At 42.6% G+C, this 14,270-nt stretch overlaps 1 protein-coding gene across 1 annotated transcript in view; it reads right to left on the reverse strand.

The window, feature by feature from the left end:
* Positions 1-14,270, reverse strand: part of HTRA1 (HtrA serine peptidase 1) — a 31,651-nt gene that overhangs the window by 4,753 nt on the left and 12,628 nt on the right. Inside the window, exons 2-6 of the mRNA XM_032116197.1 lie at positions 12,040-12,139; positions 11,502-11,706; positions 2,149-2,343; positions 1,410-1,442; positions 145-259 (exon numbers count right to left, since the gene is read on the reverse strand). Of these exons, the coding sequence (XP_031972088.1) occupies positions 145-259; positions 1,410-1,442; positions 2,149-2,343; positions 11,502-11,706; positions 12,040-12,139 (648 nt within the window). The remainder of the gene's footprint in view (positions 1-144; positions 260-1,409; positions 1,443-2,148; positions 2,344-11,501; positions 11,707-12,039; positions 12,140-14,270) is intronic.

Consider the following 14,270-nt stretch of genomic DNA (forward strand, 5'->3'; position numbering starts at 1 on the left):
TTATCACTGTTTTCACAGAGTGGTTTGGGTTGGAAGGGTCCTTCAAGGTCATCTAGTTCCAACCCCCTGCCATGGGCAATGATGCCACCCACTAAATGAGGTTATTCTCATGTTTTCCTCTTTGAAAGCAGTGAAGTACAGTACCTTTAGCTTGTCTGTCATGGGATTCAGTTAGGAACTTCTTTATTTTATCGGATGGGATAGCAAACGAGATGCCTGCTGTAACTTTTAATGTGTTAATTCCAATCACTTCACCATCCTAGAGAAATTAAAAAAGTCATTGTTAGCAAATGTGGAACACCTCAAAAAGAAATGGATCATTTCTTCCAAGCAGTCACAAAGACAAATTCACACTTTGTAGCTGGTCTTTAATTTTCTAAACTTTTTAAGTCTTAATTTTTTGTGTCTCCTGATAAAACACTACTTAGGAATTTTAGAAAATCAATGTGATTATTCATCTTGCTGCAGAAGAGATCAAAACTGGGCAATTCTCATGCTTCAAGCAGATAAGCAACATATTCTGCAGCCAATCTGTGTTTACTTCAGCAAGCACCACATAAAGTATGGCACCGACTGCTCCTGAGCCACTGTTACATAATAACGTAAAGAAAAATGACAGTTCACCAAAATCAAAAGTTTTCCTGGCAATGTAACTCCAGAGCTTTGGATAAAACATCTCTGCTGTCATCTCTTCTGAAATCTCAGCAGCTTCTTTGCCTGCTTCATCCCAGATAAAAACAATCCCCCACAATTTTTTTTTAAGTGAAGGTTAAGTGTGACTGAATGTGTGCTGTGAATTGGGTGGAAACAAAAAAAAGTTGCCAGATCTCCTTCAGGGCAGAAACTCTGAGTAGTTCTGAGTTTCAGTCTGTGCCATGCCTCCTGAGGACTCCACATACCCCCAGGAGACCTGAGAGCTCTCACACAGTTTTGCAACCTGCTTCAGTCCATTCTACAATATTGGCAAATAAAGCCTAACATCCTGAAAACATGTGGACTTTTTAGGTGTCATTCAAAATGAAAGGGTAGATACATTTTAGAAACACTGAACTGAGTTTCGGTGCACATAAGAAAAGAATTGCCAGCTGCAGGGTAAACAGCAATGGCAAACACCTCACTGTAAAACATGCTTGAGCAAAAAAAACCACATTACACTTGTTCAAAACTGTGCAAACCATAAACATCCTAAACATTGAAATCCAAATGTAGCCTGTAGCCAGCATAAACACAGACAAATGATTAGTAAGAACCATGTGAATTTTGTGTAGTCAGCCAGATATCAAAAGCTCTGAATCACATATCTGGTAGGGGGAGTTTGCTTTTTTCTTGGTTTGGGTGGGGTATTTTGTTTTGTTTTTAAATTAAAAATCAATAAGCTTGACACTAAGTAAACTTAGAGAAACTCTTACCAGATTTACTAGGGGTCCTCCAGAGTTCCCATACTGAAAATAAACATAATTTGAGAACATGTTTTAATATTTACCTCTTAATTTGTTGCAAGCAAAACATGAAAGGATTTTCTGAAATATTTCTGTAGTACTGTTCCCATTGTCTATTAAATATGTGCAATAGAACAGTCCTAAACAGCCAAAGCCATAAACTACACTTTAACATCCCCCATTTTAGCTGAGCTTTGCAAATGCTTAGTTTTTCTTCTCTTGCCAGCGTAAGTTAAGAAAGCCAAGGTTTTCCTTTTGTTTTATTAGTGCCACACTAGAAACTGAGAAGATTTTAGGACAGCTCTGGGAGCTGTTAGTGAAGATTTCTTACAGGGCCAAGATTTGAAGTACAAAAACTATTGTTTTGCCTTAATGCAGAAACAAACTTGAATCCTTAAACTAATCTTGGCTTCTTTTTCAGAAAACAAGATGGATTTTGAAAAGATATTTGCCAGAGACTACTGCCTCCTCCCTAAAATCCTGCAAGGATTTTGAAGTGAAGGCAGATATTGTGCCTGGTGTGGTTCCTTGGGGGGTTTCTAAAAAACAACCAAGCGCTGCTGCGGCGCAGATGTCCAGATTTACATGGAGAGAAAAAGAAGAGCCAGCCATGCTCCCTGCTCCTAAGAGCAGCATCACAGGAGGAATCTTCCAAGCAGCTACTGCAGAAATGTGAGAGCTGGAGGCAGCAGGCTCAGAGGGGACGTACATTGATGATGGCATCTGTCTGAATGTAGTCCATGTCGGAGTTGCGGAGCCCCAGCTCCTTGCCCCCGCGCTGCGTGGTGCTGACAATGCCCGTGGTCACCGTGTTCTGAAGAGAAAAGGGACTTCCAATTGCCACCACAAATTCCCCTGGCCTCAGGTCTGCAGACTGACCAAGCAGAAGAACTGGCAATTTACCCTGCAAATGAAAATAGAATGAAAAAAAAGAGAAGAAAAATTCAAATGTTAGGATGCTGCTTCTCTGGCAGAACAAATGTTACAGAAGGATGAATACAGTCACAGGGTAGAGGAAAAGAGAGAGGCTTTTATCCCTCAGGGATTTTGCTTGCTCTGTTTTCTTTGAGTATTTTGTGTGGTTGATACTGAAACATCCCAATGGGCATCTGCACTGGAGTGTGGGCTCTCTACACTGTAGGAGAACTTCTTTCACAACAGGTACCCATTAAATCAGGACCAGTTCCATGGCTAAAGGGATATTTATGCTCTGCTGTACAAAGCAAACATCTGATGATACTAGAAATGAGCCGTTTCCAACACTTCTTGAAATAATTAGCCAACAGCTGCTGAAGTAAAAGTACAATATTGTTTGAGAGTGAACACTAAAGAATCATGAAAGCAACAGCCCAAGAGTTTTAAACATGCATGTGTACAGTTAAAAGCATTTTATATTCTCACAAGACACCAGCTAATGTTTCATCTTACTTTTTTAAAATGAAGTTTCTCTTCTAAATAATTATATTCCCTCCTACATACAGTGACATCTTCCTCTGGAGATGTTAGGATTTAAAGACTTTATGTGATTTTTCTGTTATGAGAGTAGGGGATACCATTATACTCCCTTTTAAGGTCTTATCTCTAAACATATTAAATATCATGTAGTTGAAGACATTCCCACTAAAACATTCTTAAAATCCAGCAAACACTGCATTGTACAGCAGTTAAAAATAAAAAAAGGGAGGGAAGGTTGGATACACACATTCTTGCCAATGAATCAAGGGTGTTCTGAAACAGATCATACTTGAAATAGATACTTTTCCTTCGTTTCTCACCTGCCTGTGCAACACACATTGAGTGCCATTTCTCCCTTTCTTCACACTTTTGAAAGTCAGTCCTTACCCTTACAGCGATGTGACATGTTTTTAAATATTTTTGGTTTATCTGTTATCCAAATGATCCTGACCTTCCCCAGGTGATTTAACTACGTATTTAATCTTGTCACTGGACTATTTCTATTAGCATCAGTGAACCTGGACACAAATAAATACAAGTTTTGACTCAGAGGTTTGGAGGATTAGGTTACTGAACCCAAAAATCAAAACAGAAATCTGGAGGCATTTATCTTTTGCTTGGCAAAGCTGACTTGAACCTAGCTTTCCTCCAAGCCTGACCTACTTCAAAACTCTAAATTTTTGGCAAAAAGGGAAATTATTACGTGTTTAGTTTGGAAACCCATGGCTAGATCTTTAGAGGTCTTCTGTTACCAGCAGTTTGAAAGCCTGAATCAATAAGTCACCCTTAGGGAAAACAATCTAGTAATATAAACTAGCCCAAATGCCCAGCATTTTGTATTTTTCACCTACAGTTTTATTTCAAATACCCTAAGAGATAGAAAGTAGAAAGTGAAAAATAATGGCACCAGTTATCACTATATGCAGCTGCAAATACAGAAGTTATGGTTTTAATGTTTAACAAGATTGATCTTGTGCATCCTTTATCCAGCTTTGTTACAACTCCACCAGGGAAATTTTACTCAGATGAGCAGATTATTTTAATAAAATTCATTGCCAGCTCCCATACAGGGTAAGATTCTTTTTGGAAACTTTATCTTTCAGTCTCCAGACAGGAAGAAAACAATTAAACCGACTGCTCATTCAACAGAGTGAGCTGGGAGAGCAACAGAACAGGCAGCACAGAAAGGAGGAAAACATTTCCATGCCTAGTTACCTTTCAGAGGAATGTTTTCACAACCAGCAATGCCCTGCCATTAAATAATAATTGTAAAATACAGCCCTTATCAGTGCCACAGCCACAGATAAACCCAGCCACAGCTGTGGCTCAGTGCTGGGAAGGATCCAGCAGCTCTTTCCCTGTCGTGTCTGCAGCACTGCAGAGAAGCAGCAGCATCCCAGGGCACTCCCTGATCCCAGCCCACAGCCCTGGCTCCAGGGATGTGTCCAGGACAGCAGGAATCAGGCAGCTACGATTAGCTGTGCTGGGAAGCACGCAGCATGTGCAGCACAAACAGCCCCAGATGGGTATTGTTTGGATACAGGGAGCACCCTGGCCCTTCCTCCTCTGACCAGATGCTATTGAGCTTACGTAGCACGTGTTTGCAAGATGTCATTGGTCAAGAAGAGCATCTTTTTTTGGCACTTATTTGTGCCAAATATGCTTTTCCTTATTTAAAAAAAAAAAATAAAACAAACCACAACACAAAGACAAAAAGTGGCTTTTGTTTGTATCCCAGTGCACTGAACATGGATACTTTGCAGAGGAAGAGAACATTTATCAGCAAATGAAACACAGACAAGCAAAAGAAAACAGAATACTTTTTATTTTTCATTAACAGAAAAAAAAAAAAAAGAGAAAAAGACTGGTTGTGTACAAAGTTAAAGATTTATACAAAGTTCCTGAGTTGTAACAACAGTCACAAAGCCAAAATCGCATCTGGCAGCAGAGAGAAAACACAGGAATGATCTCTGACTAATACAATTCTGATTGTGCTGAGTTTTCAGGCCTGTGCCTATACTAGCCAGGCTTCAGCTCAAACTCTGATGCTGTATGGATTGGCTGCAGGTCACCCCTGTGATTCAACATGCCTTCTGGAAAGTCTGGCTAACCTTTCCCTCGCTAGGAACACAAATCCATTGCAAAAAGCGCCTCGTCCTGCACATGTTATGAAACACAGCTTTGGAAAACGTGTCCTCTGCTCCTTGTGATTTCATGGTGTGGGGCAGAGCACACTGACAGCACTCATGTAAATATATTTTTATACATATACAAAACAATGCCATGAAAAATTGGTTATGATGAATATATGTGTTGCAGTGGCTTTAAATTTGGGGGGTTCTCTCTAAAATAGCTCAAAACATTGCCACAGTCAGTATTAAATTTTTCATTATAAAAAAAACCAAAACCAAAACAAGTATTTATTTAAATTGCGCACGTGATTCTGAAATGAAACCAGTACAAAAGCCATCAAAATGCCATGATGGAGTGGGAAAAACATCCTTCTGCAGTCCTCAAGAGGAGGCACTTATGGCAGTGTTGTAACCAGGATCATGTCAGAACACCCTCTCTGTGCCCTCACACCCTTCCACTGGCAAGCTCATCCCAAGGAATCCTTGTAAAATGAGTGTGAGTTCAGGGCCCTTAATAACTCTACTTAATAAATGTGCATTCTTCAATTTCTACATAATGTCTGATGGCCGTCAGGATGACATAACCACCTCTCCAACTCACAATTCTCCTGTTTTAACTACAGCTTTGCCACAGAAGTTAATTAAAACTGCCAGGCAAAGGACCATGCCTTGCAGCACAACCAGCAGGGAGCCAGGAACACCGAGCACCCAAACCCAGCTCTCCCAGTGACTCACTGCATGGCTTTGGGCAACATAAAATGTCTTTTCTACCCCTTATTTTCTAATTCGTCCTTTGATGAAGCCTTGGGGCTCTGCTGGATCCGTGTTTACTCAATAAAACAAATCTGCAGGCAGGCATTCTGCAAGCACACAGAAATAGGACTAAACATGCAAACCCCTAAGTGGCACATGACTCACTGTTTACACCCAGCCAGAGAAGGAGCCATTAATTAGGGTTAATATTTTAAGCCTTTCGCATCCCAAAGGGCTTCAGACATTTTTATATATGGATTTGACTCAAACCCTGGATAAACACAACTCCCACGACATGGAGTGCTGCACACCACCACAAGAAGTGGCTCCATCCAACAATAGGTCACAGCTATTGTGGCAAGAGAGAGCAGGAGAGGTAGGAGAGGTAGAGATCAACAGCATCAGCCAGGAGCCAGCGGGAATCATACAAACATGGAAACACTTAGGTTGGAAAAGACCTCTGCAATTACTGAGTCCAACCATTAACCCAGCGCTGCCAAGGCCACCACTAACCCATGTCGCCAAGTGCTGCATCCACATGGCTTTTAAATCCCTCCAGGAATGGGGATTTCAACACTGCCCTTCTATGAAGAAATTTGTCCCCCTATCCAATCTTGCCCTCCCCTGTCCCAGCCTGAGGCCATTCCCTCTCCTCCTGTCCCTGTTCCCTGGGAGCAGAGCCCGACCCCCCCGGCTGCCCCCTCCTGTCAGGGACTTGTGCAGAGCCACAAGGTCCCCCCTGAGCCTCCTTTGCTCCAGCCTGAGCCCCTTTCCCAGCTCCCTCAGCCGCTCCTGGGGCTCCAGACCCTTCCCCAGCTCTGTTCCCTTCCCTGGACACACTCCAGCCCCTCCATGTCCTTCTTGCAGTGAGGGGCCCAAACTGACCCCAGGGTTCAAGGTGCACCCTCAGCAGGGCCAGCAGAGATGTTCATCTGATGTATATGAGCAGCATAACTTGAGTCAGGTAAAATAAATTAAATCTGGACAAAACAACTCCAAAACTAATGGAGGAGGAAGCACAAAACCACCACGAGGCACAGCCACTGCCACAGAGAAATGGAAACCAAGAGGCAGCCATAACCAGGAGGTGTTTTGGTTTGAACCTTTTCATCCATGAAATAAGTGAATGTGTCTCTATGCTGGCACAGAAAGCAAGTAAATCCCTCCTCTGTTCTGTAATCCCCTTCATTTGTGGATGGAAAGTCAGGAATTTGCAGGAAGCACTTTGCAGTTCAATAAACGGATGAAGAGGAGACGAAAGTTCTGAGTTCAATTTGTGTTAACCAGCAACAGATCTCCTTCATGCTTTTTATTTTTAGGTGGGAAAGGCACAGAAGCTGGTATGGAACACTAATTCAGCTGTAAGTGTAACTCTGGCAAAACATGTAACTTTCCCGGGAACTGCATTTCTGTTCTGATTAATGAAACTATTCAACTTTCAGAATATGCTATGGCAAAATAAAAACACCAGCCATGAGCATATGAAAATGTAGGATATCATCTACAATCTAGAAACTGCTTGACAGAGAGCCAAAGAAAATGAAAACCCTAGCTGAATGCATTACAAGCCTCCAAAAGTATTTCATCTATAGTTAGAAAAGCAAAACTGAGTCTCCTTTTCTAAATATGGAGCATGGGAAGCTTGCAGGAAAAAAAATAAAGAAGAAAAGGATGAAGTGTTGTTTTGATATGTCACCAGGTTTTCAATTGCCTGGCAAGACATTGCTGCTCTCCCTTAAAAATAAAATACAAATGAAATTGCAATTAAAATAAAAAAAAAAAATAAAAATAGTAATTTAAAAATGCTAGTGCTGGGGATGTATGAGTATTTCACTGCATGGGAAGCTGGACCAGCACACTGTCCCCACAGTGATGGCTACTAGGAGCTGAAGAGGGCAGGAAACCACTGCTGCCTAAATTGGTGAATAAACAGGAGTTAAGAGCCAAGCTTTTTACAAGCTATTTCATTTCTATGGGTCCTGAAGGCTTCTGGAAGAAATATGTAGGCTTCCTTGTGCTCTCGAGAGGAAGCAAGGTATTACCCAGTGACAGATTTCAAAGTGAAATAGCATTTTAGAAAAGCCACTTAAATCTGGTATCTAAGTAGTTTGTTTTTTCAAAACGTGGGCTATTAAAATATTGATGCATAAACAGGAAAGTTTGCTGTCCTGCCTCCTCCAGTTTGTACACACGGGGGAAAAAGGCAAATCCCCTCTGACCACAAAGACACAGACACTCATTGCCTCAGGAAACCACCAGAGGAACGAGGGCAGGAGGTCTTGTTGATTTAAAAGTGTCAGACTAAGTGTTTATTAGTAAGATGCAGGAGAAACCTTAAGCTGAAGGTTTCAGATGAAGGGCTGAACGGCCACCACAAATTAGGGATGGGTCACAAACCCCCCCCGCTGCTGCACCACACAGTGCCAAATCCTGTCTGGGATAAAGAACCAGGAATTGGCCACACTGAGACACAAAAATCTTCAGGACCTGGCATGTCTTCCATGACACAGCTGTGATGTCTCATGGCTGGTTTTTAAGCACGTAGAAAGAACTCCTCAAAATAAAGCCACTCACCGTGCTCCTCCCTTCAGTGCCAAACCACAGACAGCATTTTTGTGGACAGAGTTCGATTTCCAGGGGTGAAAAGGGTCTCCAGGCAAAAGCCATCTCCACCTTCCACTACTTTGGGCTTCCAGTCTCCATTTGGGTTGGGTTCTTTTATAATTCTGCCCCCCATTACCCCTGACATTGTCCATTAAACCACCCTGAAATTTCCTGCCCTCCTCCTGGTGTTTATTTTTCAGCAGCTGTATCACACATTCTGATTTAACAAGGTAGTTATTTGCCTTGAGATGAACCCACCATCCAGCTCTGCCCGCAAAAAAGCATCTGCTCCCTTTGGAGTGTTGTGCAATAGTTTTGATGGGTTTCACACTCGCTGCAGTATCACACGTGCCACGCAGGACAGATTATTTATTTCACCAGTCCCTGCCTATGCTGCCAAAATCCCAATTTTTTCTAGGGAAGTCTTTTATAAATTTTGCATGTTCGTATCCAAATTGCCTGCAACTGCACTGTTCCTTTTTAGCGCTGTAGTCTCCTCCTTGCATTTGGAAGGATATTTAGATTGGATTCATGGCTACCACATTGATTCCAATCTTACTTCCTACTTTCATCACTCCAGCAAACTGCTCTGTGTCACTACAGACATGAGAAACACTGTTGCTCTCTTTTATAGACTGTAAAAACAAGCACGTTTTTAGGATTGGAACAACTGCTCCAAGGTTTCTGTTCCTCATTGACTGCAAGATGTTTTTCCAAGGAGAAGAATTTAATCAGGGAAACGGTTCATCCTTACTGGTGCCCAGAGTTTACCACCCTCTTTCATTTCCTATTGCACTCCGCAAAGCCAAATTAGTTCTAGCAATGTCTTTGACCAGATGTTCACACCTTAAAGAAAAACAGCATTCAGGCTGCTGCAAAATCCGAACAGCTTTAGGAATACCAGCTGGCAGCCTGATCCCATACAGAAGCCCAGCTCTGTTCCTAACCACAGAGCATTCCTCACCCTTCAGATCCTGCCTTAACATGCCACACAAAAAAAGAAGAGAAAAACCCTTCTGCATCTTTGATGTCACCTTCAAATAATTTATTCCGATTAAGGAGCTTTGCCTTTTACTTCAGAAAAATTCTTAGGGATGGTTTTCATGCCATATCCAGATTTTTAAAGGGTCATTTGTACCATTCCATTGACTTCCTTAGCCAGCAAATACATTTCAAATTCAACAAATTATTACCCGTGTGATTTTAAAAAGTCCTTTATGCATCTGAATGACTGCAAGGTGTTTCAGTGCAAAAAGGAAAGCTCAAACACTGAACTTGAGGGGGAATATAAAAATGTCCCATAAAAGTTCAGTCTGAGAATCAACTTCTCATCTGTGTTTCCATTTTAACTTCTTTTTGTGAACACATGAAATACTGTGATAATTCTCAAATGCAAAGCAACACCTGTCCTTTGAACAGAGGGGCCTCAGGCCTCACCTTGGACTGGGATTTCCCAGTGCCATGTTACCAGAGCTGGTTGGAAATCTGGATCTCCCATCCCATTAAATTTTTCCCAAGTCTTCTCAAAATTATCCTGAGCTGCAATGGGAGAGGCCAGCAGGAGAACAACACCCAAGGTACTGGGTTGTACAGCTGATAAGATGCTTCCAAGGGCATGTCAGACCAATTCCAGCCCTGCTGAGCAGTGGTTTCCACCACAAGCAGCTCATCTGGCTGCATTATCTTTTTTCCAAGCTGCTTCCAGTCTTCCAGGTTCTCCCTCCCCACAAGCAGCTTCCCAGGGCAACCTGGAGCCATTTCCTTAGGGTATCAAATAACATTCAACCCCATGTCTGCTCTTTTCCTAAGTCCTCACAACAATCCACCACAACAATTCAATGTCTCCTCTCTGACTGCCACCTCTCTTCTCTGAAGTTCAGCTTCCTGCTGCTCCAAGTCCTCTCCTTCTCACCGTGCCTGCTCTCCCCACCATGTTGTGCTTCCGATTTCAAAGCACTTTTCCAGCTGCCCTTCACTCCCTGCCACATCCTGCTCATCCTAATGCTGCCACTGCTCATCCTGGGGATCTTTCCCTTTGCTTTGTTACTGCTTTTGCTTATTTTAAGATAAAAATGAGAAAATAAGCGACCCCATGAAAACAGAGAAAAAACAACATGGCAAAAACGTTACTGGTACTGTTCAGTTTTTCTGCCTGGTTGCTGTTAAGAAGCTTTTGCAGAAGAAAAAGGGAAAGCTTTTAAATGATAAAGGTGGCAAGGGAGCAGCAGGAGCACTTCATACCTCGGGTCATACAAGAGTTCTGCCTTAGGCATCTGACTTAGTCATGAACTCTGGCACAAACACTTCTGACCTCGCTGGGGAATAGGTCTGAACTAAAACAGCACTGCAAGATTTTTGAGTCATGTGTTTCAAATGAAACGTTCTTGCCCATTAAACTTGGAGGTCATTAACTGACAGACCAAACGAGGGGAGCCAACAGCAGCAGCACCCCAAACAGCCACATTCAGCTCATTGCATCTCCATTACGCAGCATTTCCACACAATATTCCACTTGCTACATGTGCAGAACCTCCTGACGGCTGTTCTGCTGTGGCAGGAGGCACAATAACGCTGACAGAGGAACATTTGATATGGAGGAAGAGTATGGATGGGAAGCTGCTCAGAAAACCACTTGCAGTGTAAGCACATCTTGCCAAGCTGGCTTAATTTCCATGTTCCAAGATGCTCCCCAAGATTATTTTCCATTTTAGTATCTACATCAGTGAGGGACAAATGTATCCTCTAAAAGCAATTTGTGACTTCAATACAGGCACTCAAGACAGAATAGCACAAGCAAAGCACCCCCATTTCTTCTCTGAGGTAAGAGTTGTATCAGACAAAGTGTGTGCAAACCAGCCAGCAAACTGGGCTGTTGTTTTTTATTTTGAGGATGCATAAAGAAGTGCTGTGTAATACTTTCACTACACTGAGAGATGACAAAATTAACCACTACCACCCACAAACTTGGCTTTTAAATATGTGTATCCACCTATATACTCTCTACAACCCAGCCCAGCAAACCCATAGTTTTTCCTTCAAACCTGAAAATCAGCAACAGTTTTTGGAAAGGAGGATGTTAAACTAGAGGAATAAAACGTGTCTTGCTTTAACAACTCACCTGAGAATCTATTTTAATTAGTGCAATGTCTGATTTTTCATCAACGTCTTTAATTTTAGCTTCGTAAGTCTCCCCATTCTTCAGCTCCACCTTCACCCGGTTCTTGTTGGTGACCACGTGGGCGTTGGTCACTATCAGCCCATCTTCAGAGACAATGAACCCCGAACCACTGGCAACAGGAACCTCCCTCTTGGAAAAAGGAAGTCTAAAAGACAAGGGAAATAAAACACTTATTGCTGCAAAAAAGCTGAAAGGTCACAAATCACTCCAAATAACACACAGCCAAAAGGAGTTTGGTGAGTTTTAATGTTTTAAGCTATCTGCTGTTACTCTCATTAAGAAGATAAAGCACACCCATTAGTTTAACTAATTTGTTTTTCCACGACTCTTAAATTATCCTTAATTCTTAAGCATGACAAATATTTATTATCTCAAAACCTCTTTGCTATTTCATAGCACCAATCAACATTTCTGGCACGCTGGCAGCTGTTTTCAAGAATATAAAAAAAAAAAAATCAAGACTGGGCATCTTGTTTACTTGCGAAATAATTCAATGTGAACCACAGCAGGAGCGATCTTCTCCACCACATCTGCAATAAAGTTGTATTTGTGCCTCAGGCTGTTCGGATGTTCTTGGCCTAAAATAGAAACAGAGGACATGTCATGAGTTCTTCAAGTAACTGCAGGAGGGTCATTGCAAAACACCTGAGTTAAAAAAAGCTCTGAGTGGGTATCTTTCCCTTCCTTAAAAGTCATCTGCAGCATGACCCCTAGCCCTAGATTTCTCTTCTGCCTCTCTGCACAGAGGCAGAGTGATTTATCCTTAGGAAAAGTGATCTGTGAAACCTCCTGGTCTGGAGTGCCATGGGGCAGCATGGGCTCATCCCACTGTGGTGCCCAGGGATGAGGCACTGGAGGAGCACAGAGTTTATTCCCTGTCTGCACCACCCACTCTCCCTTTGTGAAAGGGATTTTGTACTCAGACGCCTCCATTGCTGCTCTCCTTTCCTGGATGGTCTATTTAGCTTGTATGGTCTTCTCAGATTAAACAAACGAGCTCTGTTCCTCTGCCAAAATACGCCTTCTTGGAGGTTTTTGAAGTCTCAGGCTGCTGCATTTGTAAAATGCCGAGGACACCGAGGTCCTGACCCCAGTGCAAGCCCTCAGCAGCTGCTGAGAAAGTTTAACTCTGCTACAAGGTTGGGCTTCCTTTCCCACCAGTGTCCCCACGCTTGACCCAGCAGCCTCTGCCTGGCACCCACACGTGGAAGCACCTTCCACAACTCCACACAACCACACTCAAGGTATCCTTTCCACTGATGCACCCTGAGGTCCATCAGCTCCGTGGAGTGGTGGATCCCACACTGCTTTGGAGTTATCAAGCCACCCCCAGGGCCATAAAATAGATATAACACAGCACATGAGGACAATGGGACCACGAAGCTCTGCATTGCTGGGCAGTGTGTAACAAAAGCTCATGCTCACTGAGTATTCAACAGGACCAGTGGGATTTTCAAAAGCAACTGGATACCCAACTCTTGTAGCCAACAGAAAACCTGTCTGCACCAAGAGATGTCTAAAAATCTCTGGGAAAAACTCACAATTCTGGCACAGCTTCTCCTTCTGAAGCAGTTCAGGGCCAAAACACTCCTTTATAAAACTGGGAGCAGCTATGCAAATTGGGAACATCCCAAAGAGCTATTTTGTGTTCCTTTAGAGGCAAGAAACACCCTTTGTTCTCACTGCAGTTTTATTTGGTGCATCCATCTCATGTTATACAGGCACAAGCCAAGCCTGTAACAGACTTTCAGGAGTATTAATGTGTTGTGCTGCTCCCATCCATCTCTGCCATTTGGCTTCTAAATCTGTGCAGAGATTAAAGCAATAAGCAGCTTTGGATGCTGTAAGTGCCTTTGACAGCGTAAGAGGACAGTTTATTTGCAGAATCACAGGAGACCAAGGACTATCCCAGAAAACCATCCCAATACTGAAACCCTGAATGCCCTCTGCTATTGGAAAAACCAAAGTGGAAAACCATGCAAACTTTTAAGTACACACTGGAGGCAATAATATTTTGGGAACAAAATGCCTCTGCTTTTAACACTAGCCAGACAAGTTTGATTCAGGGGCAAACATGTTCCAGGTGACTTCCCAATGCCAGCCAGCACAGCTGCCCTCAGGAGAGGGGTGCATGCTTCACCCAAACATTATCTGTCACTCAAGAACAGGTTTTTTTCTTATTTACACCCTGTGAAACATCTCAAGGACTTTTAAATGCAGCCAGTCACAAGCAGCAGCCACAGCAGTAACCACGAAATCCGCTGTGCGGTTCCGGAAATGTTTATCTGCTTTATGAAGCAGCAACATTGATCAGGAAACTCTTGTCCTCACCTACTGTCTTCCTCAAGAGTAATTCAGTGCTTTCTGATTTACACATGAGCTGTTGCCCTTGGGCTTTCACCCCACAGGGGCATAAGGGCTTGCTGATTGAGAAATATTAATTTACTGAAGGATTTCTATTCCTTACTAGAAATATTCGGTATCAAACAAGTCATACCACTGTTGTAAAGCTGACGACTATAACGGGGATAGTTTTGGAAAACTGCTACAATAAGAAATGCAGTTTGGAATTATCCACTTGCATGAAATAGGTGCTTGGACAGATTATCAGATGGGATTAACGTGGTGCTGGGCTAAAATGCCACAGGGCACTGCTGCATCCATCGATATGCTTTGTGATCACTGCTTGTAAAATGATTTCATCTCCAC

Source organism: Corvus moneduloides, chromosome 8, assembly GCF_009650955.1.
Source record: "Corvus moneduloides isolate bCorMon1 chromosome 8, bCorMon1.pri, whole genome shotgun sequence".
Classification (NCBI taxonomy): Eukaryota; Metazoa; Chordata; class Aves; order Passeriformes; family Corvidae; genus Corvus; species Corvus moneduloides.